Here is a 24,784-nt window from a genome sequence, read left to right as displayed (position 1 = left end):
ATTATTGCATCTACATTGTGCTGCCAAACATCATTTACTTCCTCAGTTCTTTTGGCGAACTTTCCCTAACACTGGAAGTATCCCTTAACATCTGAACAGGTCCTTATATATATGTTTTTTTAAGGCCCTTATGTTATTTCTCCCCATGCCATTTATCCCAACATGGAGTGCCTACTGCACTTTTTATTTCCTCACTATCCCTTATAATCTTTCCTCAATTTGTACTGCCCTAGCTCCAGCACATCACGCTGTTTGTATTCTCCCTGTGGTACAATTGCCTGATCTTTATCCTGAGCGATGAACTGCCTGCACATAAATCACTCTATGACCTAGCTTTGATAACTGATCTCTTTGTCCAGGCTGTCCTCTCTGCTTTTCTGGATATTTTTGCTCCTGTGACTTTATTACTTTCTTTAATGATTGGCAGTGGCTGATGTCTATTTGCCAGAAGCTCTTGGGTTTTTACTTAGGATTTCCAACCTTTTTTGCTTCTTCTACTTAATAAATCCAGTAACCCTGTTTTCTTGGCTTTATTCAGCACTTGTCCCTCTGATGTGATAACACAGTTCCTGGCTGAACCGCTTTCCAGCTGCACTCCCTGATGTTTCACCCTTGAGGTCTGATGTTAATCTGGTCATATCATTTATCTGAGATAATTCATTTACTGAATCTAATACTATCCATATCATCTAAGATTTCCCCTTCTGTCTGTTTGCACACGAGTTTCTTCACTGGGGAGTCAGTGGAGTAGTGGTAATGCACTAGTAGCCCAAGCCCTCAGGAAATGGGTTCAATTCCCACCACGACAACTGGTGGGTTTAAATTCAATTAATAAAACTGGAATTGATAGCTAGTCTCAGTAACGGTGACCATGAAAATATCATCCATCATGGATTTCCAGCATCCACAGTTTTTTGTTTTTATTTATGAAAATATCATCGACTGTTGTTAAAAACCCATCTGATTCACACTCATGCCCTTTTTGGGAAGGAAATCTGCCACCCTTACCTGGTCTGGCCTACAAGCTCACCAATGAACAGTTTCTACATCCCTTCATCCTTTTCTTGCATCTAGAATCCTCAATAGGACATTCCACAGGAAACATTATCTCCATCTGAAGTTCTTCCTCTCTCAGCTATTTCCCTTTCTTGTTTTTCTCCTGTCTTCTTTCGCTTTACTTTGGCTGTCAAACCCAGGTATTCACTTTTAACTTTTCCATCCTCCTGGTGCTGATATTGATTTTGGCTTTGTCCCAGCTGGTAATTTTGACCTTCTAATTCCTCTCTTTCATCCTAAATCCAAGTTCTCTCTCTTTAAATCTATGTTTGCCTGTGCTTCCTGTAAAATAAATAGTTTACCTAATCCAGGACAAACCAGCGCATCCACCTCGTTCTGTGGTTTTGAACCATATATCCAGTGTCTTGAAAAATGCTGACACGCCAGGGATTCCTATATTAGCTTCTTTAGTTTGCTTCTTTTTTTCCCTCCCTGTTTTACAATACTCACTGAAAGGTCAAATTTCACAAAATGGAGTCAATTACTTACCGGACTACATGTCTCAATGTCCTTCAACTTGCAGTCAGGATCGTGCTACGCCTGGCTGTAAGTGAGTTCATCAAGGCTCATTTCATAATTGTTGCTATCCCTTGTCATAGTGAGTCTTTAGAAAAAAAGTCCAAAAATTGGAAGAAAACCAGCATCCAGTTTAAACCACCTAACGAAAATGGTGTGTTTTGTAATAAATTCTTGAAATGGACAAGTCAGTGCGTATCTGGAAGATTAAAAATGTGTCAAATCCGTAAATGGGACCTTTCATCAGTACATTAACCTTCCTGTTTGTTTTTCAGGTTGTTTACCTACTCTGAAATTTCAAGAAAATCAGAATTTATTTCAGATTCTCAGCATTTAACTTTTCTTTTTGCCCCAGCTGAACTTGTTTTTTCTCTTCTACACATCTTTATCGTCCACGTACAGGAATGGTAGTGTGGTAGTTATGTTACTGAACTAGTAATCCTAAAGGTCAGGATTAATGCAGAGAATATAAATTCCAATCCTGTCACAGCAGTTAGAGAATTTGCATTCAGTTAAATACAGATAAAACAAAACCCAGAAAATGCTGCAAATACTCAGGCAGCACCTGTGGAAATACAGAGTTAATGGATGGAATCGTCCGTGCCCACTGGCATCAGGCATGTTTGTTGGCCTAAGCGGACAATATGGCGAGATGGCCAAAAATCAGTTTCACGACATCGTGAAAGTAATTTGCAATTGTCAACTCAGCCCACCGATGGCAGACTGCATTCCCGTCATTGGATGTCATGGACCTCATTGTAATACGTCAGCATATCATTATAAGGCAGCCCACCGGACTCATCCCCCCACCATACCGGACTCATCCCTCCCACCCCGCCGGACTCATCCCCCACCCCGCCGGACTCAACCCCCACCCCGCCGGACTCACCCCCCCACCCCGCCGGACTCATCCCCCACCCCGCCGGACTCATCCCCCACCCCGCCGGACTCATCCCCCCACCCCGCCGGACTCATCCCCCACCCCGCCGGACTCATCCCCCCACCCCGCCGGACTCATCCCCCACCCCGCCGGAATCATCCCCCACCCCGCCGGACTCATCCCCCCACCCCGCCGGACTCATCCCCCCACCCCGCCGGACTCATCCCCCCACCCCGCCGGAATCATCCCCCAGCCCGCCGGAATCATCCCCCACCCCGCCGGACTCATCCCCCACCCCGCCGGACTCATCCCCCACCCCGCCGGACTCATCCCCCCACCCCGCCGGAATCATCCCCCACCCCGCCGGAATCATCACCCACCCCGCCGGACTCATCCCCCACCCCGCCGGACTCAACCTCCACCCCGCCGGACTCACCCCCCCCACCCCGCCGGACTCACCCCCCCCACCCCGCCGGACTCATCCCCCCACCCCGCCAGACTCATCCCCCACCCCGCCGGAATCATCCCCCACCCCACCGGACTCAACCCCCACCCCGTCGGACTCACCCCCCCACCCCGCCGGACTCATCCCCCACCCCGCCGGACTCATCCCCCACCCCGCCGGACTCAACCCCCACCCCGCCGGACTCACCCCCCCACCCCGCCGGACTCATCCCCCACCCCGCCGGACTCATCCCCCACCCCGCCGGACTCAACTCCCACGCCGCCGGACTCACCCCCCCACCCCGCCGGACTCATCCCCCCCACCCCGCCGGACTCATCCCCCACCCCGCCGGACTCATCCCCCCCACCCCGCCGGATCATCTGCTCACGGCGGTGGGAAAACACACCGGTGCAGAACACGCCTTGACAACTGTGACGTGCAAAAGTCGGGACTTATCGCCAGGGCCTTGCTCACATCACGGACATCCAAGGAGCAGAAGATGCTGGAGCCCAACAGCAACCGGACCCTGGAGGAAGGTCCATGGCATGCTGGGTGGATTCTCGTGGCAAAGCAGCTCACGGAAGTTAGAAAGTCGATGTTGATGCTCACGACGGCTGATGGTCAAGGGGGGCGGGAAAGGAAGGTCTAGGATCGACTGGGAGAGGAAGAGATGTCAGGGTGGTGATGTTGGGAGGGGAGGAATGAAGGGGGTGGGGAGGAGTGAGGTTGGGGGGAAGAATGAAGGTGTCGGGGGGGTGAGGTTAGCAGGGGGTCAATGAAGGTGTCGGGGGTGAGGCTGAGGGGGAATGAAGGTGTCAGATGGTGGTGAGGTTGGGGGGAGATGAAGGCGTCAGGGGTATGAGGTTGGGAGGGTGTGGAGGGAGTACAAGTGGAGGAAGGGGTAATGGGGGAGAAGATGGCAACTGGGGAAGCAGGTGCAAGGTGGGTGGAAGGTGTAAGGGAAGGAGTTTAGAGGGGGGAAGGAGTGTGGAGAGGGGAGGGAGTGAAGAGAGGGGAGGGAATCCAGGGGGGAGGAAGAAGGGCGGAGAGGGGAGGGAGACCAAGGGGAGGAAGGAGTGTAGAGAGTGGAGGGAGTCTGGGGGAGGAATGAGGTCGGATTGGGGATGGAGTCTTGGGGAGGAAGGAAGGAGTGCAGAGAGGGGAGGGAGACCATGGGGAGGAAGGAGTGTGGAGAGGGGAGGAAGGAGTCAGGAAGGGTGAAGGAGTAAAGCTGGATGAAGAAGTGAGGGTGGAGAAAGAGATAAGGCTGGAGGAAGGATTCGAGAGGGTGGAAGGACTAAGGGTGGCGGAAGAAGTGAGGGTGTCTGAGGGAGTCAGGAAAGGGAGGGACTAAGCCAGGGGGGTGAATCTGGGGCTATAGGAGGACCAAGGGAGGGAAGGGGTTCTGGGGGGGATGGGGTCCGGAGGGGGGAAGGGTTCCGGGGGGAGAGAAGGTGTCCGGAGTGGTAGATGTCCAGGTGAACTTGCAAGGGAGGGGTCTGATGGGTCCATGACTGCCTTTTAGAGAGCGAACTGAGGGTGGGCACGGTATGAGAGAAGAGTGAGACTGACCGAGGGCAGAGTGAGGTGGTAGAGTGGGAGGGTGAGGGTTCGATGGTAGCAGTAGCAGGGACAGCGAGGGTGGTTGGTGGGGTCTCGGAGGTAGATACGGACCCTGGGGGTGGGAAGGAGGAGGTCGGGGAGGTGAATGTGGATGGGGGTGGGATTTTTGTGAAGGAAGGGAACGTGCAGGTTCATCTGGACATCCCTGTGGGGAAAGAATTGTGGCTGGTAGGTCACAGACGGGAGGTGGAAGGTGATACCAGGGGGATCAACTGTGATGGGGGAAAGGAAATGGGTGACTGGGGGAGGGGAAAAGATGGGGGAGCACATGAAAAAACGAATCCAGACCATGCTGTCCAAATCAAAAGTGAAACGACAGTCGTGGTGGGCGAGGTCAGCTGCTGCATGGGAGTGTGATCAGTGGGTGGGTGGAGATGCAGGTCAGCTCAGATGGATAACTGAAAGTGAACCCCAGCAGGCAGCATTGAAAATGCTCAGGACATTGAGCTGAGTGTGATACTTGAGGGATCCGCATGTGTGGGAGAGTGCTTGCACGAGGCTCCGAAAGGCCCTGCCACACACACACACACTTCTCCCTCCAGAATCTCTCGTTGGCCAGCTGCTCCCTCTGCAGTGACAGAGGGCGATGTTGAGGGGCTCACAGGCAAAGGGGATTCAGAGGGAGAGGACAGCCTCGGAGATTCCTGACTGGATGACCCAGGGTTGTCCAGCTGCTGCTCCCCCTTCCTTCGGATCCCCGAGGACCCCGGCCAGGGGAAGGAGCACCTGGGGGGATATCAAGGAGCCCGTTTCCCTCTCACGTTGCCACTGCAGGAACTCACCTGTGTCTCCTGCGATGGAGTGCAGGTCTGCACACACCTCCGCGTTCTGCTGGACCAGGGTCTCTATGGCGTCCTCCGTACACGGACATGTGGGCGCCACTTCATCAGAGAGCAGGCAGACGCACTCATCTGACTCACGTGCCACTCTCCCGAGGGCTTCCAACAGCTCTGCGTGACATTCCCACACCTTCTGCTGTCTCTCCAGGATGGGTTGGAAGGTCAAATCCAGAGGCTCGTCATCTGACTCGGACCTCACAGATGCCTCTTCCCCAGCAGTCCTGTGAGTGCCAGGGAGCTCGCATGAACCTGCCTCCTCCTACTGCGGACACATGTCCGTGCGGTGACCACGAGATTGTGAACCTGAGCCTGTTCTAGATCTAGGTACCACCGAGGTGTGTGTCCCTGCGCTGGTGCAGGGTGTGGGTAAGCGCTGTGACAGGTCTTCCAGGCTGCTTATTTCCAGCTCTTCAATGGAGGAGGAGTCCTCTTGGCTGGAGGTGAGGACTTGGATGGAGCTGAGGGGCTGGCTGGTTGAGGGTGTTGGTCACTTGGCAGAGCTCCTTGTGAACCAAAGTAGAGATGATTAGTGCATGGCAGCAGAGTCAAAAGCAGGAGAGAGAGCACTCACAGTTCCGCTGAGAGAGGGATGATGTGGTGCGGGATCCTCACAAGGGTGTTCGCCGCCGACATCACCGTCACCACAGGCACGGTCTACATCCTCACCAGTCTGTGCGATGGCACGCTCCTCAAAGTGAGTGAAGGGCTAATTTGGGCCATTACACCCCCGGTCTGGGACCTCTCCCTGCTGATGTGAGCCAGCTTCTCCTGCATGAAAACAGACAGAGTGTGAGCAGGACCCATGGCATCCTGTGGAATATTTGTGTGGTGAGCGGAGCCATGGATGGGGTGAGGACGTGAGCTCCAGAGGATATGAGCCTGATGGAGATGTGAGGGTGTGTGTGGAGAGTTTGTGGCGTTGTCCCTTGAGCTGTGAGATCCCTGTGGATGTGAGATGGGTTTGTGAGTGTGTGAGTTGAGAGTGATAAGTGTGAGTTACCTGGCGGAATGGATGAGACCATTCATCCTGTAGTGGCACTGGGTGGCTGTCCTCTTTTGCAGAGCATTGGCGCTGACCACTGCTGCTACCGCCTCCCAAGCTGGATTAGTGAGGTTGCTGCCCATCCTGCGGCCAGAGCGGGGGTAGAGGACATCGTGGCGAACCTCTACTGGGTGAGCTAATGTTGGGCAAGAAGTGGCTGCCCATCAGAGGCATCCTCCGACCAAGGTCATACCCCACCTTTAATCCTCCCCACTGGCCTCTCAACAGCCCCCCACCTCCCTCAAACCCCTTACTGGGGCATGCAGGCCAGGCCGCACCAAAACCCCAGACGTACCTTCAGTCCAGCTTCCATAACCTCCTCTCCTTCGGCGACTGCCTGTAGTCCCATCAGTTATCAATGCTCAAAGCTGGCACTGCTGGGATTGCAGAACTGTCGGCCAGTTGGATTGGCCAACAGCTCTCTAAGGTGAGATTTCCTGCCCAGATGGGGGTGGAAATCTCGCCCTGAGCCAATTAATACCCTGCCATATCATGTTATGTGCCTGCATGCCTTTGTAATGTAAAGGTGCTCGGCAGAGCAAGGGTTAATGTGGGACTGGGGAAATAGCACCACCCACAGTATGATTATATAGAGTCACATGATAATAGACTCTGCGGGAACAATCTAGAGAGAACATTCTGGAAGCAGCCAGCCTGCATGGTGAACAGCTCCATGCATGATAGTAACCTGGGAGCTGTAAATAATCAAAGACCAACAATAAACAGCTCATGTTTAAACATACAAGTCTCAAGATCTCCTCATTGAGACATCCAAAGAACCCATATTACAACATGGTTGGCAGTGGTGGGATTGGTGGTGATGACCAATGGTGATAGTACCATGGTGATCAGCAGTGATATGAAAGATGGCAGCTAAATGCAATGAACCCAGAACAGAATCCCAAGGTATGAAAAGCTGAAAGCGGACTAGAGAGATATGCAACTCAAAAGAAAAAAAAAACTTGCAAGACCCCCAAGAGATGCTGAATTAAGACATTTAGACCACAGCACAGGTGAGCAAGACGACAGCAATTGAAAGACCCTGAGTAGTGCAGAATCAAAGAACTTGCTCAGTTGCAAGATAGTGAGCAATAATTACAGTAAAGAAGCTATACTTACCTTCTAGTATAGGTAGCAATCCACAGCTCAGTGTATCCATAGAGAAGCTGGAAGACAGCTGCAAGTTAACAAAAAACCTGTAAAACAAAGCCAGGCATAGCAGGAGAAAAACTGCAGAGCAGTGTAAAAAAAGAGAAGAACCTGCAGAGTTAAAAAAAAGAAACCCACAGAGTTTAAAAAAGCGACCTGCAGAGTTTAAGACAAAAGTGCTGTAGCTTTGAATTTGAAAAAAAAAAACCAGGCCCTGATCATACCATGAGCCTGCCAAAAATCACACAGCATGGGAAGTTCACAGAGGGGGAAAAAAACACATGCAGAGTAAAACCAGAATAAATCGCTGCAGTGGCTTTCGTTAAAAACAAGAAAGAAGTTTTTAAAGGTTTTTTAAAAACCCCCACAATCGTGAATGAGCCCATCGGGTTTCCCAGAGTGCAGGACATTCAAAAAAAAGAAGAAAGCCTGCAGTGGTTTTAAAAACAAGAAAAAGGTTTTAAAACCTTTAAAAGAAATGAAGTGGCTGATCGCTGGGGAAGCCTGCCAAATCCCAAAAAAAGTGTGGGAAAAACACAGAGACAGAACTGATGGCTGCAGACAGCCCAGAAAGTTCAAACCAAACAGGACCTGCAGAGTTTTAAAAAAAAAGTGAAAAGAAACACTCCTACCTTGAAAGCTTGATCAAGGCTAAGAAAGAAGGGCCATGATCGCTGGAAAGCCTGCTAAAACACAAAAAGCACGGGAAAATTGCAGAGCCAGAACAGGCTAGCTGCTGACAGCCCGAAGTGAAAAAACAAACAGTTACTGTCTGAAAAGCAGCAACACATTTAAAGTGGTAAATACAAGAGAAAACAAACGGCCATGGACAGAAAATTAGAAAAGATAGACGCATTTGTGATAAGGAAATGGCTACACCAGGCGCAAGCGTGGTCTAGCACACTCCCAATAAAGCACCAAGGGCAACATGAGACCCCAGAGAGAGAGGGCAACTCCACAGAGGGCAAACCTGCTGAGTATTTCCAGAAATTTTTGCTTTTATTTCGGATTTTCAGCATCTGCAGTATTTTGCTTTTGTATGGAAATAATAAACTGGTATCAGTAAAAGTGATTGTCAAATTGATCTTAAAAAATAAACAACTGGATCCACTAATGTCCTTTAGTGAATAAAAATCTGCCCTCCTAACTTAGTTTGGCCAATATGTGACTCCAGTCCCACACCAAAGTTGCTGACTCTTCACTGCTCTATCAAGTGGCCTATCTTGTTTGAGCAACTGGGAATGAGCAATAAAAGCCAGCACCACACACATCCTGAGAATGAATTTAAAAAGTGCATTTTCAGATGGTGTTCGAGACAATGTCTCACAAGAGGCTTGTTAGAAAAATTCAGGCATTGGATGCAAGAAGAAAGGTTACAGCACAAGACAAGAAACAAAGGGGCAGGGCAGGTGATTGTAGACTCAGACAGAAGGGTTGGAAATAGCATACCCTGGGGATCAGTGCTGGGTCCACTTCTGTTGTTGGTACATAGAGATGATTTGGGTATGGGGAACTTGAAGTTTGCTGATAACATGGAATGTAGGAAGCTTGGCAAATGACATTGAGAACTGTAAAAGACTTCAGAAAGACGAAGGAGTTTTTAAACTCAGGTCCCGTTTTCCCCCTGGGGGAACAAAAAAGATCCCCTGAACTACTGACAAAGAAGAGGGGAGTTCTCCCAGTGTTCTAGCCAACATCTGTTTCTTAACCAACATGACTAAACAGTAATTATTTGATTATTTCTCTTTTTGTTGTTCATGAGGCTGTGCAGATTAGTTTCCATGGTTCCCTGCTTTACAATACAAAATAAGTACTTCAGTGGCTGTAAGGCACTTTGGGACATCCTGAGGTGATGAAAAGTAATGAAAAACATAAATTAATTCTTTCCCATTCGTTGTGGCAACCTGGGAAATGAATTTCCTCTCTCTTGTGAGGCTTTCGATGGGAATGATGGATTATGAACAGCACTGCAATCATGTATAATTTTGGTGTAATGTAAATAAAACCCGCGGCATTAAAAAGTTTTTATTCTAGTTTTGTTTCCATATCTGTTAATCTCTATTACACTGCCTTTGCAGGAAACCGAATTCTACCTCCACTTGAAGGCCTGAAATATCAAACACAAGAAATTCCTAGAATTAAAGTTCCATTGATTGATTTCTTGATTAGTTTGATATTTGAATGCTCGATGCAGCTTTCTTATTTCTATCCCTCAAAATCCCTTTCTGAGAATCTTTTTCTAAACGTTCATTTCTCTAGTGCAAGATGAATTCTGAATGAATGTTGGTCAGAAAGGCTCCATTTTAATAGTTGGCTTCTGTAACTTCTCACCATTATGTGTCCTATTTTGATACATTTTAAGTCTTGGTTCAATGGGTAGCACTCTTCCCTCTGAATTACAAGGTTGTGATTCTCCAGAGACTTGACCATATAATTTAGGCTGAAGCCAATGCGGCACTGAGGGAGTGTTGCACTGTCTTCCAAATGAGATGCTGAACCAACACCCCACCTGCCCTCGAAAAGAAAACAGTGCAAGTCTGAGCAAGAAGACACCCAGGCACCGCTCAGTGTTCTGTGTCATGTTGTGCTGCCCCTGTGGTTTCGGAGGTAGTGGAGGCAGCCTGCTCACTTGTCTCAGCCTGCTGCTTAGCTACATGTGGTGGTTAGCCTCCTTGCAGAGGCAGCCTCTGTCACTGGGCCCTAATGCACCGATTTGCTTTGTGGGGTGGCATCCTCAGCACTTGGCTAGTGCTCTGGATGGCTGGAAGGGAGCACAAGCTGGGGTGCAATTGGCATGCTCTCCAAAACATCTCTGCACCACAAGGATCACTAACTGCCCCAGCAAACACAGTGTGGCATGTACCCTATGTACGCTGCATATGGCTCTCAATGAGGTTGGCCAGTCTCTCCATGGAGAGCCCAGAGCCACTGTGGTGCACATGCTCCACGCTCTGTCCATGACTCTGCACTGCCTCAGGGAATTCTGACATGTGGGAGCACATTCGTCACTGCCGGTCTAAATAGAATCTTCTTTCCTGTGACTCCTGAGGCCTTGTATTGGTGTCCAGCTGAGCAGGGCTGTGTCTCTCCTCCATCTTCCCCTGGGGTCTCCCCATGGCTGCCTCTGTTGGCACCTCCTTTTACACACTCGTGCCTTGCTCCTCACCCTCTTCCACTTCCTCTTAGGCAGTCCCTTGGGATCGAGAATGACTTGATTCCATTCCAGTTCAATGTGTTCAGAGATGACTGATAATTCCAATGCACGATCTGCAGACTCTGCCACATGTGGGGCAGGTGGAGCTTGAAGTATTGGGTGGATGGGTTGTTTGGAGTTTTGTGCACTCCCTCTGACACTGTGACTTCACCCCTGCATGTTACCAATGTACTCAGTGCATTCCCAAATGAACCTTCGCCATTTTGGTCGGTCACAAATCAAGAACTCCCATGAATTAGCGGGGATGTTTGCCCTCTTCAGGGATACTTTGAGCACATCCCTGAAGTGTTTCAGCTGTCCTCCTGGCTTCAGGTGTTTGGTGTCTGGCATATGAATGACAAGTCCTACCCAGTGGAGCTGGTTTTGAGTGATTAGTGCCTTGATGCTGGGCATGTTGGCTTGGGAGAGGACGCTGCTGTTGGACTACCTTTCTTTCCACCGGATATGGAACATCTTGTGAAGGCAGTGTTGGTGGTACTTCTCCAGCGCTTTGAGATGCCTGCTTTAGGTTGTCCAAGTCACTGAAGCATATAGGAGCACGGGGATCACTGCTGCCCAGTAAACCATTTCCTTAGTCTTGGGTTTGAGATCCTGGTCCTCAAATACTCTTTTTTCCCTTTGGCTGAAGACTGAGCTGGCGCCTTGGAGGCGATGATGAATTTTGTTGTCCACATCTGCCTTCGTTGAGAATATGCTCCCAAGTTATGGAAAATAGTCAGGCCTGTCACCCACAGGAACAGTTTGGAGGCAGCCACAGGGCTGTTGAGTGTCGAGGTGTCCTGGTTAAAAGGCCTATGTCAGTTCTCTGGGATTTTGTGCTGCTTGTGTTGTTCAATATTAGGCTCTCTAGCTCCCAACCCCTTCAATACATTTAAATTCCTCCAAATACTGGATCTCCCATAAAAACAAACATTTGTATTCATAACCCCACATCAAAGGCACCTAATCTTTTAATAACCCCTTGGAGCTGTCAAAACGTGAACTTACAGCAACCCCCCAACCCACCCACTGTGATAATGACAAGTTGTCAGAAGTAGTCAAGCAGTAATAATACCATGATACCCCTTAGGGTTATGCCAACAAACTGCTATTGAAACTGCAAGCACCGATTTTTTTCAACTTGCAGACCCAGGCAGACTATTTTTCCAAAAGTTAAAGGGCAAGGTATTTAAATAACTTGACAGTTTGACAGTTCCACAGACCTTATCCGCCCTTTACGAGCATTATCACAAGTGGATATTGAATTAGAAATTTAACATAATTTGAAAGTGGTTTGAATAAAGGAGAATATAAAGGTTAAGGGGAATAGGCAGCTCTATGTTCTGTGCCTGTCAGTGCTCCAGAGACACCAAATGACCTGAAGGACTGGTTTCTTCTTTAAATGATTCTCATCAATCCGATTGGAATATTTGAATTTATGCAGCAAGACTTTTTTTCAGGTTAAGCTTTTTCAAGACTGTTGCTAGTCTCAATGGGTCAATATGTAACACACTGTGTAATACTCCTCTGTTAGCTGTCTTAATGGAAATATCAACAGGCTTAAAATACACTCGTTAACGCTTGTGTTAAAACAATGGATAAAGAATGTCCTATAAGTATGTTGTCTATTTGTCCATCAATATCACCAGCAGTAATGCTTAAGCTATAATTTTTAACTAGTACTATTTAATACACAACTCTGTAAAATGTCTGCATTGGATTGTATAGCTGAGATGCTCAGTCTTTTGTTGTCAGGAAGGTCCAGCTTTTGAACACCTGGTTTGAGATACTGCCCATAGTACATTCAGTCTGTGTATGTGCTGTTGTCTGTTCATTCATACTCCAGGTCTGTGACTCTCTCTTTAATCCAGCTCATCAGTTTGGGAATCCTACTATAAAACCCCATGAAGTTCACTCCACAAACAGACGTTCTTCCAAAGCTGGTGATGCCGACCTGTGGATGTGTCAGAAGAGTTGCAGGTTAGCTTTGTGCAGTCTGTGCATCTGTAACCAATACTGGAAAGAGTGGCAATCTCCAAATGCCATCCCTAGCTAAGAGAAAAGACCAATGATCTGTTTTCTTCTGTTACTAACATAGTCCTGAGAACAACTGTTGGGAGATGAGCGTGGACTAAGATGCATCTCCGCCTCTGTCATTATACCTCTTTCTACAAGGGAAGAGCCTAGTTCCATTCATCAGCTCCTTGAAATGGCGCAACAGATCATGAGAACTAAGCATGTGGGGGTGCTGTTGGTACACTGTATCTCCTTACAACACAAGATGGCCACGCAAGATGGCCACTGATATCCATCTGCGTATGCACAGAAAACCAATGGCGTAACTCCGCTGCACCCAGCCCTAGCCTGTCGATACCTTTGTGCACATGCACAGCGATGTCAGTACACCTTCACACGATGCACCTCAGGGACACAGTGAAACTATTATTCTATAAATACCGCACATGCATTTTGAAACGGAGAAAGTTCATATGCAGGAAAAGTAACACATTTACTGGAAGAGGTTAGAATCTGGGACTTTTCTCCAAATAGTCTATTTAATCCACTTCTGTCCCACTCAGAGTTAAAAATGAGATGCCGCGGTTTTAAATAATTGGCTGAGTACACATTCATATCATCCAATTTAGGTATTTTCTCTGTCTAGTGGATTTGGAACTGTTGCGTTAACTTTAAGGAGCCATTAAGAATGCCTTAAGGATGGATAAAAGGATCCTGTCGCCTAGAACAGAGCTGTGATGACTTGAGCAGTGCCATCTTTGGTCCTGGCTGCTGCCCACTCTGTTGCTCGCAATGACGTCACGGAGTAACACATTTGAACTGTGCATGCATGGCATTGGCAGCAAACGCAGCCCTGTTGGTGTAGGAGCACAATGCTTCATTCACATGGGACCACATGGTTCTTACATCTATAGAGCTGAATCCCTGATTAAACACTCCTAGAAAGGGAATGGATTTCACAGTGAGTGCTGGCTTTAATTACAAGGATTATTAGTTTGGGACATGAAGATTAGTTTGGGCCATAAGGGTACTGTTTCTGCCATAGGTTACCCATCTGAGGCTGCGATGGACAGGGTAGGGTGGCTATACCCAACTGAGAGCTATCTGACCTGCGTGTGCTTGATGCTAACACTGGATTCAAAGTATAGGAATGTGTTTTGTTCAAGAGGAGTGCTAACCCTCAGCTCAATGCACATATTGTCTATTATTAATATTCCATCATTTTTCTTACAAAATTATTAATTATCCAGTAATTAGAATTGAATAACTTTAAAAAAGGCAACAGTGTAAAGAAAACTCTAATCTGAATTAATTGATTCTGAATTAAGAGGATCAGGCTGCATTTAAAAATAAATGAAATCAATAGTAATTTGGGTTAAAATTGCAGTTTATTCATGGAATCTATTGTTGATTATTTTCAAATATTTCATGCTTTAGAAAACAAAAAACGAGCCGAGATGAAGTACCTGGAACCACCGCTGGCTTCTCTCCATGACAAAGGGTCCCCCGGAATCTCCTGCCAAAGTCAGCAAGCGAAATAGTCAAACTTCAACACCCAATACAATGAGTTAATACAGTGAGCCTCATCAAACCAAAACCCAAATAATATCACACCCTGGGTGCTGGCACATGCCCAGATGGCCAACAGCACTAATCTATGAAGCAGTCCATGTCCAAATGCAGCAAGACCTGGACAATATCCAGGCTTGGGCTGACAAGTGGCAAGTAACATTCGTGCCACACAAGTGGCGGGCAATGACCATCTCCAACAAGAGAGAACCTAACCATTGACATTCAATGGCATTACCATTGCTGAATTCCCCACTATCAACATCCTGAGGGTCAGCATTGACCAGAAACTGAACCAGACTAGCCGTATACTGTGGCTACAAGAGCAGGTCAGAGGCTAGGAATCGTGCAGCGAGTAACTCACATCCTGACTCCCCAAAGCCTGTCCACCATCTACAAGCACAGGTCAGGAGTGTGATGGAATACTCTCCACTTGCCTGGATGAGTGCAGCTCCAACAGCACTCAAGCAGCTTGTCATCATCTGGGACAAAGCAGCCCGCTAGGTTGGCACCACATCCACAAACATTCACTCCCTCCACCACCAACGCACAGTAGCAGCAGTGTGTACCATCTACAAGGTGCACTGCAGGAACTCACCAAGCTTCCTACGACAGCACCTTCCAAACCCACGACCTACCATCTAGAAGAACAAGGGCAGCAGACACATGGGAACACCACCACCTAGAAGTTCCCCTCCAAGCCACTCATCATCCTGACTTGGAAATATATCACTGTTCCTTTACTGTCACTGGGTCAAAATCCTGGAACTCCCTCCCTAACAGCACTGTGGGTGCACCTACACCACATGGACTGCAGCGGTTCAAGACGGCAGCTCACCACCGCTGTCTCAAGGTAAGTTAGGGATGGGCAATAAATGCTGGCCCAGCCAGTGACACCCACAACCCATAAATGAATTTTAAAAATCATAGAATCATGGAATGGTTACAGCACAGAAAAAGGCCATTAGGCCACTATCAATTCCTCAATCACCAGCACAAAAGCAGATTATCTGGATATTATCACATTATAGTTTGTGGGAATTTGCGGTGTGTAAATTAGGCGCTGTGTTTCCTGCATTACGACAGTGACTACACTTCAAAAAGCACTTCACTGGCTGAAAATCACTTTGAGAGGTCTGGTTTTCTATATAAATAAATAAAGTACGATAAAAATTGCAAGTCTTTCTTTTTAAACTGCTCTCAGCTGTACAACATGCGAGATCAATTTGGGGGATTTTCTTTTGTATATTTTGTGCATTGGGAAGCAACCTCATTGGTTGATCTGTAACCAACCATACTGGCAGAATTTGATTCCTTCTTCATATTGAAAAGATGGCAGCTGTCAGGTCAGGTAGCTGAACAAAAACGGAGGGCATCCAAATGATTGCCCCTTGAGAGCCTGCACATTACTGGTTACAGATTTAAAACTTTATCGTTGTAGAGCTTTATCTAGTAGATCAGGAACTGTGTGCAGTGAGAAGCTACGACCAATAGATTTAGGAATTTCCCCAGTTTGTTAATAACCAGATAATCTGGAGAATTGTGTACAGGTCTGGGTGCTACACTGTAGGAAGGATGTGAACGCATTGGAGAGAGTGCAAAAGAGGTTTATGAGAATGGTTCCAGGAGTGAGACACTTCAGTTATGAGGAAAGATTGGAGAAGTTGGGACTGTTTTCCTTGGAAAGGAGAAGGTTGAGAGGAGACTTGATAGAAGTTTTCAAAATCATGTAGGGTCTGGACAGAGTAGATAGGGAGAAACTGTTCCCACTCGTAAATGGATCAAGAACCAGAGGGCACAGATTTAAAGTGTTTTGCAAAAGTAGCAGATGTGAGGTGAGAAAAAGCTTTTTCACACAGCGAGTAGTTAGGGTTTGGATTGCACTGCCTGGAAGTGTGGGGGAAACAGGTTCAATTGCGGGATTCAAGAGGGCATTGGATAATTATTTAAATAGAAACAACGTGCAGGGTTATGGGGAAAAGGCAGGAGATTGGCACTAATCTTTAAATGCTCAGAGAGCTAGTGCAGACACAATGGGCCAAATGGCCTCCTTCTACACTGTAACCATTCTGTGAATCTGTTTTGAGGTGGATTGCAACCAGGGCTGTAATAGGACACAACAGTTGGTCTCAGGACCCTTAGGTTAGGAAGTGGAAAATCATCCAGTATTCACTCCCATTTGCTATCCTGTGACTTGCTATCCTGTGACTGTTGGGGTGTGTGTGTCTGTGTGTGTGTGCGCACGCGCATGTGTGAACTCATGGTTGAATATGCTACCTTGTGAATGGCTACTTGTGTGAGGCAGCTGTAACCCTGCAAAGAGTTAATATCTTCAGGAGAGAGCAGGGGAGAAAATTGAGGGAAGGAGGATTCAAGAAAGACGTACCTCTGCAGCTGTCTGTCGTATCACCTTTAGCGCAGAACATGGTTTCAGTTAATGGGTGTGGTGAAGCACAGGTAAGATAATGCTGCAAAAGAACAGAACATTTGCAGAGCTAATATGTTGCACATTTTAAACAGCAGAGAGCCCAGTGAGTTCATCAGGCCTCGCTCAGGCTTTGTTTTAAGATCAAGAGGATAGCAACAGGAGGAAAAGCTACAATGCAGCCACTGTCCTGGATGCTGAGAATTGTGGCCCAAGGACTATCTGAGGGATTTCTTCAGTTTCAATCCATGAGCCTTCAGGTTACCTCCTGGGATCACCACAGGCTCCCAGAACCACCAGCAAATTTCTTTGGGCATCTCTACATTTGGGTGCCCAATGCACAAATGGACAGGAATGTGAGGTGAGAACTTTAGTACTTCCTCCTAAACCTGATTACCAAGTTTACTCTGGGTTGATGCTTCCTCTAGGAGCAGGCTCAGTTTACCTGTACTTGGAGATCCTAGGGCAAGCATGGGGGTGAAGGCCTCATGGGCTGAATATTTACCTGGAGGTGGGGGGATGTGGGCTGAGGTCAGGAAGCACAGAAGGACAGTTCCTCAGTTTTTGGCAAATTTAATGGAAGGACCTGATTAACATTATTGTCTCTGATTCTTGGCCACAGCTAGTCATATTGGCAGGGCGGGCGAATAGGTAGCCCATCGGTGACAGGCCACAGCCAGAGAAGGGGGTTAAGATTGGAGGGGCTTTGGGGGAGGGGACATTGGGTTGGTTTTGTGGGGGTAGGAGGAGATGGGAAAGGGTGGTGGCGGAAGATGAAAAGAGTTGCGAGGGAGATAAGAAGGGACAGGAGAGTTTGGAAGCTTGCAGTTATAGGGGGAGATTGGAAGGGTTGAGATAGGGAGATTGGAAGTTTCAGGGAAGGAGATCAGAAGAATTTGGAATGAGTGATCAAAAGGGTCATGGGGAGTTCAAGGACTGGGATTCACGGCCAGCCATGGTTACATTTAAAATGGTGACACATAATCTCATTACAATGTTTAAATGACCAATTCATGTCCTGGAGCAGGTTGATGGCCTGTTGTTAAAACAGAGATAGGCAGATTTGCAGAAAAGTTGGGGTTTCATATTTTTACATGCCAGCAGGCAAAAAAACACAATTGATTTTGTCTGTTTAAATGCTGAGTCCAGATCCATTATCTACACATCGAGACTTTGCAGTAGAAGTGACCAGTCCAGTAAGTAGATTAAATAAACAAAGGCCAAGGTATCAAGTAGGGAAACTTCCCATTGAACAGGCTAGATATACCAGGGAGACCCAACGGGAAAGGGCTGAGCATCAACTCACTGTCGGTTCAGTCAGAGTTATGAAGCGAGTGTAGGGTTTTGATCTTGTAAACATGAGAATTATTTATTATTTCTTTCCTCCCTTAATAGATGCGTCACCACAGACAGGCAGATGGAGAAATTTATCTCTGCTTGCTTAATTATTGCAGACATCAGGAGGCAGCCACTAGATTGGAAGTTGGCTTTTGTCTTTGTAAGGACAACAGAGTAACCAAACATAATGACACTTTAACTGTTCTTTCTATTCAGGTGGTCTTTCAGGAGGTGGCTGCTGAGTCTATAGAATCCAATTCATTCCTTTTCAGCTAGGGTCAGGTGGTCAGTTAGAGCAGGTCAAATCAGTTTGTCAGATTTTATCCCCTGCTTATTATCTTCTTGCTGGGTGTGAAGCTCATAGTCATTTCAATCACCCTGGTGTTCAAACCGCTCTCAAATTCTGGTAACTCCTCCAGGGACTAGTGCAAAAGAGTTAAATACACAAGGGTTGACTCTGAAATTGGATGATCTCAGTGTGAAATGACTCTTGCAAGAAGAGCAATTCCTGAAATTGCAGCCTTCCATCCAATAATCGCCTCTACATTTGGGAAAATCTAATCTATGTAGAAAGCCAAGTTGAACTATATGCTAGAAGTGACAGTTGACAGCTTCACTCATTCCTATACTGACTGTTTAATAGACCTGAAAGTACATTTAAAAATAAACACCTGTGTTAAAATAATGGCCTGAACATTGGGCTAAGTGCTCACCCATCGGTTCCCTGGTAGTCTTATGATAAGGATTGGACATTCTCAACACCATGCCCTGATTTGATTCCTGTTCAGGAAGGTGACTTTTTTTTAATAAGTGTCAACTGTGGATCAGTTGGTAGCACTCACACCTCTGCATTAGAAGATTGTGGGTTCAAGTCTTAAATCCAGGACTTGGGGACAAACTGATACACCAGTGCAATACTGAGGGGGTGCTGTCCTTCATATGAGACATTAGAGCTGAGTCTGCCCTCTCTTGCAGCTGGACATAAAAGGTCCCAGGACACTATTTTGAAGAAGAACAGGGGAGTTCTCCCAGTGTCCTGGCCAATATTTATCCCTCAGTTGAAGGGTTCTCAAAATTCCCACATTTTTCATATCATCAACAAGGATATGACTTTTGGACTTTTACCTGAAACCAGACAACGAGAGGAGACAGAATAAGCATTCTTCCCTTTAAAACAATCAACACGAAACTAAAGCCCATCAAAATCTTGCATAAATAATCGCTACTAACTATGGGGGCAGGAAGACCACAATCAATGCAATTAGGCAAACCCATCAATACTCCACACATACAATGGCTTTCAGTTCAAGACTAGTTACGGGGGCAGGAAGACAATGATAAACATCATGCGAGCCCATTAAAAACAACGAGGCATCAATCACCTGGGGAAGCCCACCAAAATCAAACAAAGAACTAACCTTGATTTGGATTGAGATAAGAAATTCGAAAAAAAAAGCAGTATAACTGAGCCAGCAGACCTGAAGTGGGCAGTTGTTTTTGGGCAGTGAACACAGGAGGGGGTGAGCAGAGTTTTAAGCAGGGAGCTGAGCTAAGTGGAGGAAGGAGATCTGGAGGTTTGCAGGTCCGCAAGCAACATCACGGCGAGGGGCACGGGGTGGCAGACTCAACCAAAGACAACAAGGCTGCAACCACCCACAACCGCGCCCTCCACCCAACTGAAGAACCTTCGCAGATTCCACATGCCAGGACCATGTGGGGATGGCAGGCCCCAGAGGACACAAAGAGCGTACCCCAAAACTGCAACTGGCTTACCTGGCTGGATTTCGAACTGTCAAGGAACCCTGGTTGGTGAGCATGATCCCTGACCTCTCCTAGTTCAATTTAGTTAGGTTTTGGGGGTGGGACAAGGGTAAGGGGATTAGTAGCGTGATTTTCCCTTGTTATGCCGTGTGTTCCCCATTCTTAACTAAGTGTACTTTGTAGGTCTGTATAAACTCAGTGTAATCCGAATGTTATAAATTTATTTGTGACTTCAATAAACTCAATTTTTTTCTAGCACCAAAACCAGTTGTCTGCTGCACTTTGTCACAACCCCCAAATAAGTCCAAGGTCTAGAACTCAGGGAGTGGGAGCAATTCGAACCGCTCAGAAGTCAGAGGTGAAGCCGACACACACACCACCACCCCCTACACCATCAACATCACAAAACACAGATTATCTGGTCATTATTACATTGCTGTTTATGGAACCTTGCCATGTGCTAATTGGCTGTCAAGTCTCTTACATTACAACAGTGACTACACTTCAAAAATATTTCATTGGCTGAAAAAAGCTTTGAATTGTCCACTGGTTGTAACAAATGCTATATAAAATGCAAGTCTTACTTTATATAACAGACATTTCCAGGCTTGTCTCTTAATTGTTAGTCTGTCCAAACCATTTATTGTGTATTTTAAAATTTATATTTTTTTCCATTAAGTTCCCTTTCTGTAATTGACCCCTTTTCTCTGATTGGCTCGATTCATTCTCCCAGCATCCAGCCCGACACTTGTGGCCACTGCATCTGTCACCAGTGTGTTTACCCTGGTTACTGCCGGGAGACCGTGCAGCTTCCATTATTTGACCCTGACTCTTTTGACAAGTTGAATGAATGGGACGTTGGATCTGCATTCATTCAGCTTCACAGCATTAAGCTTAAAACTCGACACCACTGCCCTGCCCTGATATATACCCATTGTAATATGGTTATGCACTCTAGTCAACTATCTGAAAAACAGGAGCTACGATACAAAAAGAAACCAGATAACAACATACCTGAATATTCACTTGTGCATGTCGTAGGAAGGAAGATGGGAGCCTTCCATTTTTTTTAAAGTATCCCCACCCACTCACATAACCTGATATTATTTTTTGAACTCTTCCACCATGACCTGTCAATACGCCATCTGAGAAGAAAAAGTAATATGATGTTCAGCTCCAATTATTCAATGGATCTTGCATCACTATTTTATTATACCAAGGAAATTACACTTGAACCTTCTGAACAGAGTCAGGAATCTGTTTAGTTGGTAAAAGCCCAAAAGGACTTCCGTACTGCTTATCTTGTCAGTCTGACTGTCTGACATCCAGCCACTGGTGCAGGTAAGCCAGCGTGAATCAGTGCCAGTGCCCAGCCCAAATAAATGGGCAGGGTTAGCAGCAGGAAAGGCATCCAGCCGCAACGCCACCCCCATACCCAAAAGACGGAACGATATGAAGGGTGACCAACCAATGTTGGGGTGACCCATGTAACATGGGAAAAGCTGAAAGAGAAAGAAAGGATTGCCTGACATCCATCTGGAACACCAGCAGCTGCAAGTTCCACTCCAAGCCACACACCATCCTGACTTGGAACTCTATTGACACTCCATCTCTGTCGCTGGGTCAAAATCCCATTTTTTATCCCTTTTTTCATCCCTTTTTTCAATATTCATTTTTATTTTTTTTATTTTTATTTGTTATTTTTTATTTATTATTTACTTTTTATTCACATTTTTATTTTTATTTATTTTCATTTTTATTCATTTATTCATTGTTTTATCCCCACCTTTTATCCTATTTTTGATCCCCACCCACCCCACAAGGGCCATCTGTCACTTGTTCATGTTGTTCTTTTCAGAGTGCTTACCCTTGTTCTGCTATTATCACATTCTGCTTTCTTACCTTAATGTCTCTATCAATACCTCCTTTAGCCAGTACCACTACTATTAACACCCGCTTTGTCCTTTTGTTCATGACACCTTTGTCAATCTCTCCTTTGCCCCCACCTATCACTGGCCTCCTATCCAGCTTCACCTGCTCCACCCCCCCTTAAACAGTATAAATTTCATCATATTTCTACTTCTCTTTAGTAGAGTCAGAAGAAGAGTCATACGGACTCGAAACGTTAACTCTATTTTTCTCTCCACAGATGCTGTTAGACCTGCTGAGTTTTTCCAGCATTTTCTGTTCTTGTTTCAGATTTCCAGCATCCGCAGTATTTTGCTTTTATCCTTAAAAATCTTGCCTGACTCCATTAAATTATGCAGGGCTAGGAGATGCCTATCTCCACAATGGAACTGGGCAGGTCAGGAGTGCACTGTGCAGGCTCATGACCTATGCCAGTTCGCATCCTTATCCAACCTTGGCGCAAGTTGGGGGTGTCGGGAATGGGGCCGGGGATCCTAGAATCAGGTCTTGTCTGCCCTGTTTAAAAGGTCCGCAGAGTCTCCCACACTCCGTGAAAGTGCAGCCCAAAGTTTCAGAGATTTGCTAGTCACAAAAAGGAATTTAGCCCACGAACAGAGATAGTGTGTTCTATTCTTTCCTATGTTATGTGGAGTGTTTTGGAATGGGATGAAATTCTCTGTAAATATTATTCTTTTTGTTCAGATATTATATGTAAAAACTACAAGCAAAGATGGTTTAAAATTGGCCACGTTTAGCCAGAGCACACAACCTTCCCAAAGATAGGAGAAATGTAGGTGTGAGCTTGTAACTCTGTAAATGTAGATAAAGGTAAGTTCTCTCTTTTTTCTATGTGAGAGATTATAGTAGTCAGTTCACATAGTGTTCATTGCCCTGACACCTAGATCACTGCATTGTATTAACTGCTGAAGAGCAAAGGTAAATCACCCATCCTAATGGACGCTATTTCCACTAACGGGGGAGAGACTAGTGAAGCTGAACCGGAGAGAATGGAGAAAATGTGTAACAACAAGATGTACACGAATCATAATATAACACCTGATCTGACTGTTTCTGGTGGTAGCTATTGGTCCGCCTGAGGTTTCTTTGTTAAGGAAGAAGCTTGGGAAATTGCATTACCTTCGAGGTGACATGTTTCATCCCAGCTGCCCACTGCTGAGGAAAGGAGCTCCGCGCTCTTCTTTGTGCAAGGCAGACAAACAGGTCTGCAAGATATAAACCGATGGACTGGTTCAGCTTCGTTCTCAAATCCTTTCATCCACTGACCCTTGGGTGGGGCAAAAGGCCCCGTGAACCACCGACAGATCCTACCCACCTGCTCTCGCTCGGCACCGCAGAAAGAAAGCTCATCAGGATTAATGGGAACTTATGGAAACAATAAACATTTCACTGCTTTTTCACTTCTGATTATAATAAATTTACTTACATAAATTTTGTTTGTTAAATATAACTAAAATATTAATCCATGCCAGAAACAAAAGCCTAAATACTTTATAAACATACAGGAGAACGTGTTTATCTGAAACATTCTAAATAGTGTTAGAAACTCATCATAATACTTCTTCTGAGAAACTATACAAATCTTACATCTGGATTGATCAGACAAAATCAATAGTAACATAAACCTTAATTATAAAACTACATTTTTGTTGCTTGTGCTAATGACAACACATGCCATTCATTCAGGAGAAATAATTTTTTTCTTATTTATTCTTTCATGGGATGTGGGTGTCACTGGCAAGGTCAGCAATTGTTGCCCATCCCTAATTGCCCTTGAACTGAGTGGCTTGTAGTCCATTTCAGAGGGCAGTTAGGAGTGAACCACATTGCTTTGGGTCCAGTGGGCCCTTGAAGGTCTGGTTGTGTGATGTCCCATGAGTAGTGAGGATGAGGGATCTGGCCTGCTCTCTTGTACAGCATCGGCCGTGGGATTGCGCGTCAGTGCCTTGCATTTTGGACCACCTGCAGGGCCCATGTGGACCACCAGTGGTCCGTGGACCACACTTTGAGAACCACTGGGTTTACATATGAACATCGAGGGGGGAGACGTTGGATGGAATCTTCCCCAGGCCAGCCGTGATGGGTTTGGAGATGGGATGGCGGGGAAAATTGGAATGCGACTCATCAGGTCGGCTGCCTGACATGTTCCCACATCCACCAGATTTTTCCGGAGTCAGGCTCCGAGTGGCAGCCTATATCGGTGGTTTTCAATCAAGGCTAATCAAAGGGCAATTAGCCTCTATTTTTGGATGCAGCTGGAATCTTGCAAGCAAGGCACTGCACCGCCCCCCCCCACTGCTGTGTTGGGACCCCCTTTTGTGCCGGGCCCCCCCTGTTGTATCAGTAGCACCCTCCCCCCAATTGCTGTGTCGGGACCTGTCCCGTATTGTTGGGACCCCCAGCTATGTCTGGACTTGGAAATATATCACTGTTCCTTCACTGTCACTGGGTCAAAATCCTGGAACTCCCTCCCTAACAGCACTGTGGGTGTACCTACACCACAGGGACTGCAGCGGTTCAAGGCAGCAGCTCACCACCACCTTCTCAAGGGCAACTAGGGATGGGCAATAAATGCTGGCCCAGCCAGCGAAGCCCACATCCTATGTATGAATATAAAAACATACCCTGCTGCGTGAGGGCTCCCTGTTGTATTGGGACCCCCTGTTGTGTTGGGACCCTCTGAATGGGCTGTCTGCTGTGTCCACTCCCCAGCAGCTGTAAGGAAGCAGCCTCACATTGGGAGGTCAGAGTCTCATTACTTTTGAGGTTGTTGAAGAGCTCACCAGCAGCAAACGGCAAGGCTGCTGACAGCCCATAATGCAGCCTTATCATTGAATGAAGATATCTTGGAGATCGATGTCTCCAATGACCATATGCAGTGAACTTTGCATCCATCCTGACCATAAAGGTGGCTGCAGTGCCTCCCTGCTACTCCATCAGTCTGGCCCTCAGCAGCATGTCCACTGGTCTCACAATGAGGACTGCTGGCCTCCACTGGACCATGCT

At 46.6% G+C, this 24,784-nt stretch overlaps 1 protein-coding gene across 1 annotated transcript in view; it reads right to left on the bottom strand.

The window, feature by feature from the left end:
• Nucleotides 1-11,660: 11,660 nt before the first annotated feature.
• Nucleotides 11,661-24,784, bottom strand: part of LOC144684543 (complement factor B-like) — a 71,829-nt gene continuing 58,705 nt past the window's right edge. Inside the window, exons 14-18 of the mRNA XM_078548446.1 lie at nucleotides 22,898-22,983; nucleotides 20,867-20,997; nucleotides 16,715-16,796; nucleotides 14,226-14,275; nucleotides 11,661-12,697 (exon numbers count right to left, since the gene is read on the bottom strand). Coding sequence (XP_078404572.1) covers nucleotides 12,575-12,697; nucleotides 14,226-14,275; nucleotides 16,715-16,796; nucleotides 20,867-20,997; nucleotides 22,898-22,983 — 472 coding nt within the window. The 3' untranslated portion in view covers nucleotides 11,661-12,574. The remainder of the gene's footprint in view (nucleotides 12,698-14,225; nucleotides 14,276-16,714; nucleotides 16,797-20,866; nucleotides 20,998-22,897; nucleotides 22,984-24,784) is intronic.

The sequence above is a fragment of the Cetorhinus maximus genome, chromosome 9 (assembly GCF_964194155.1).
Source record: "Cetorhinus maximus chromosome 9, sCetMax3.hap1.1, whole genome shotgun sequence".
In the NCBI taxonomy this organism is placed as follows: Eukaryota; Metazoa; Chordata; class Chondrichthyes; order Lamniformes; family Cetorhinidae; genus Cetorhinus; species Cetorhinus maximus.
The sequence above is the reverse complement of the archived record's forward strand: the minus strand, read 5'-3'. Positions and strand labels throughout refer to the sequence as shown.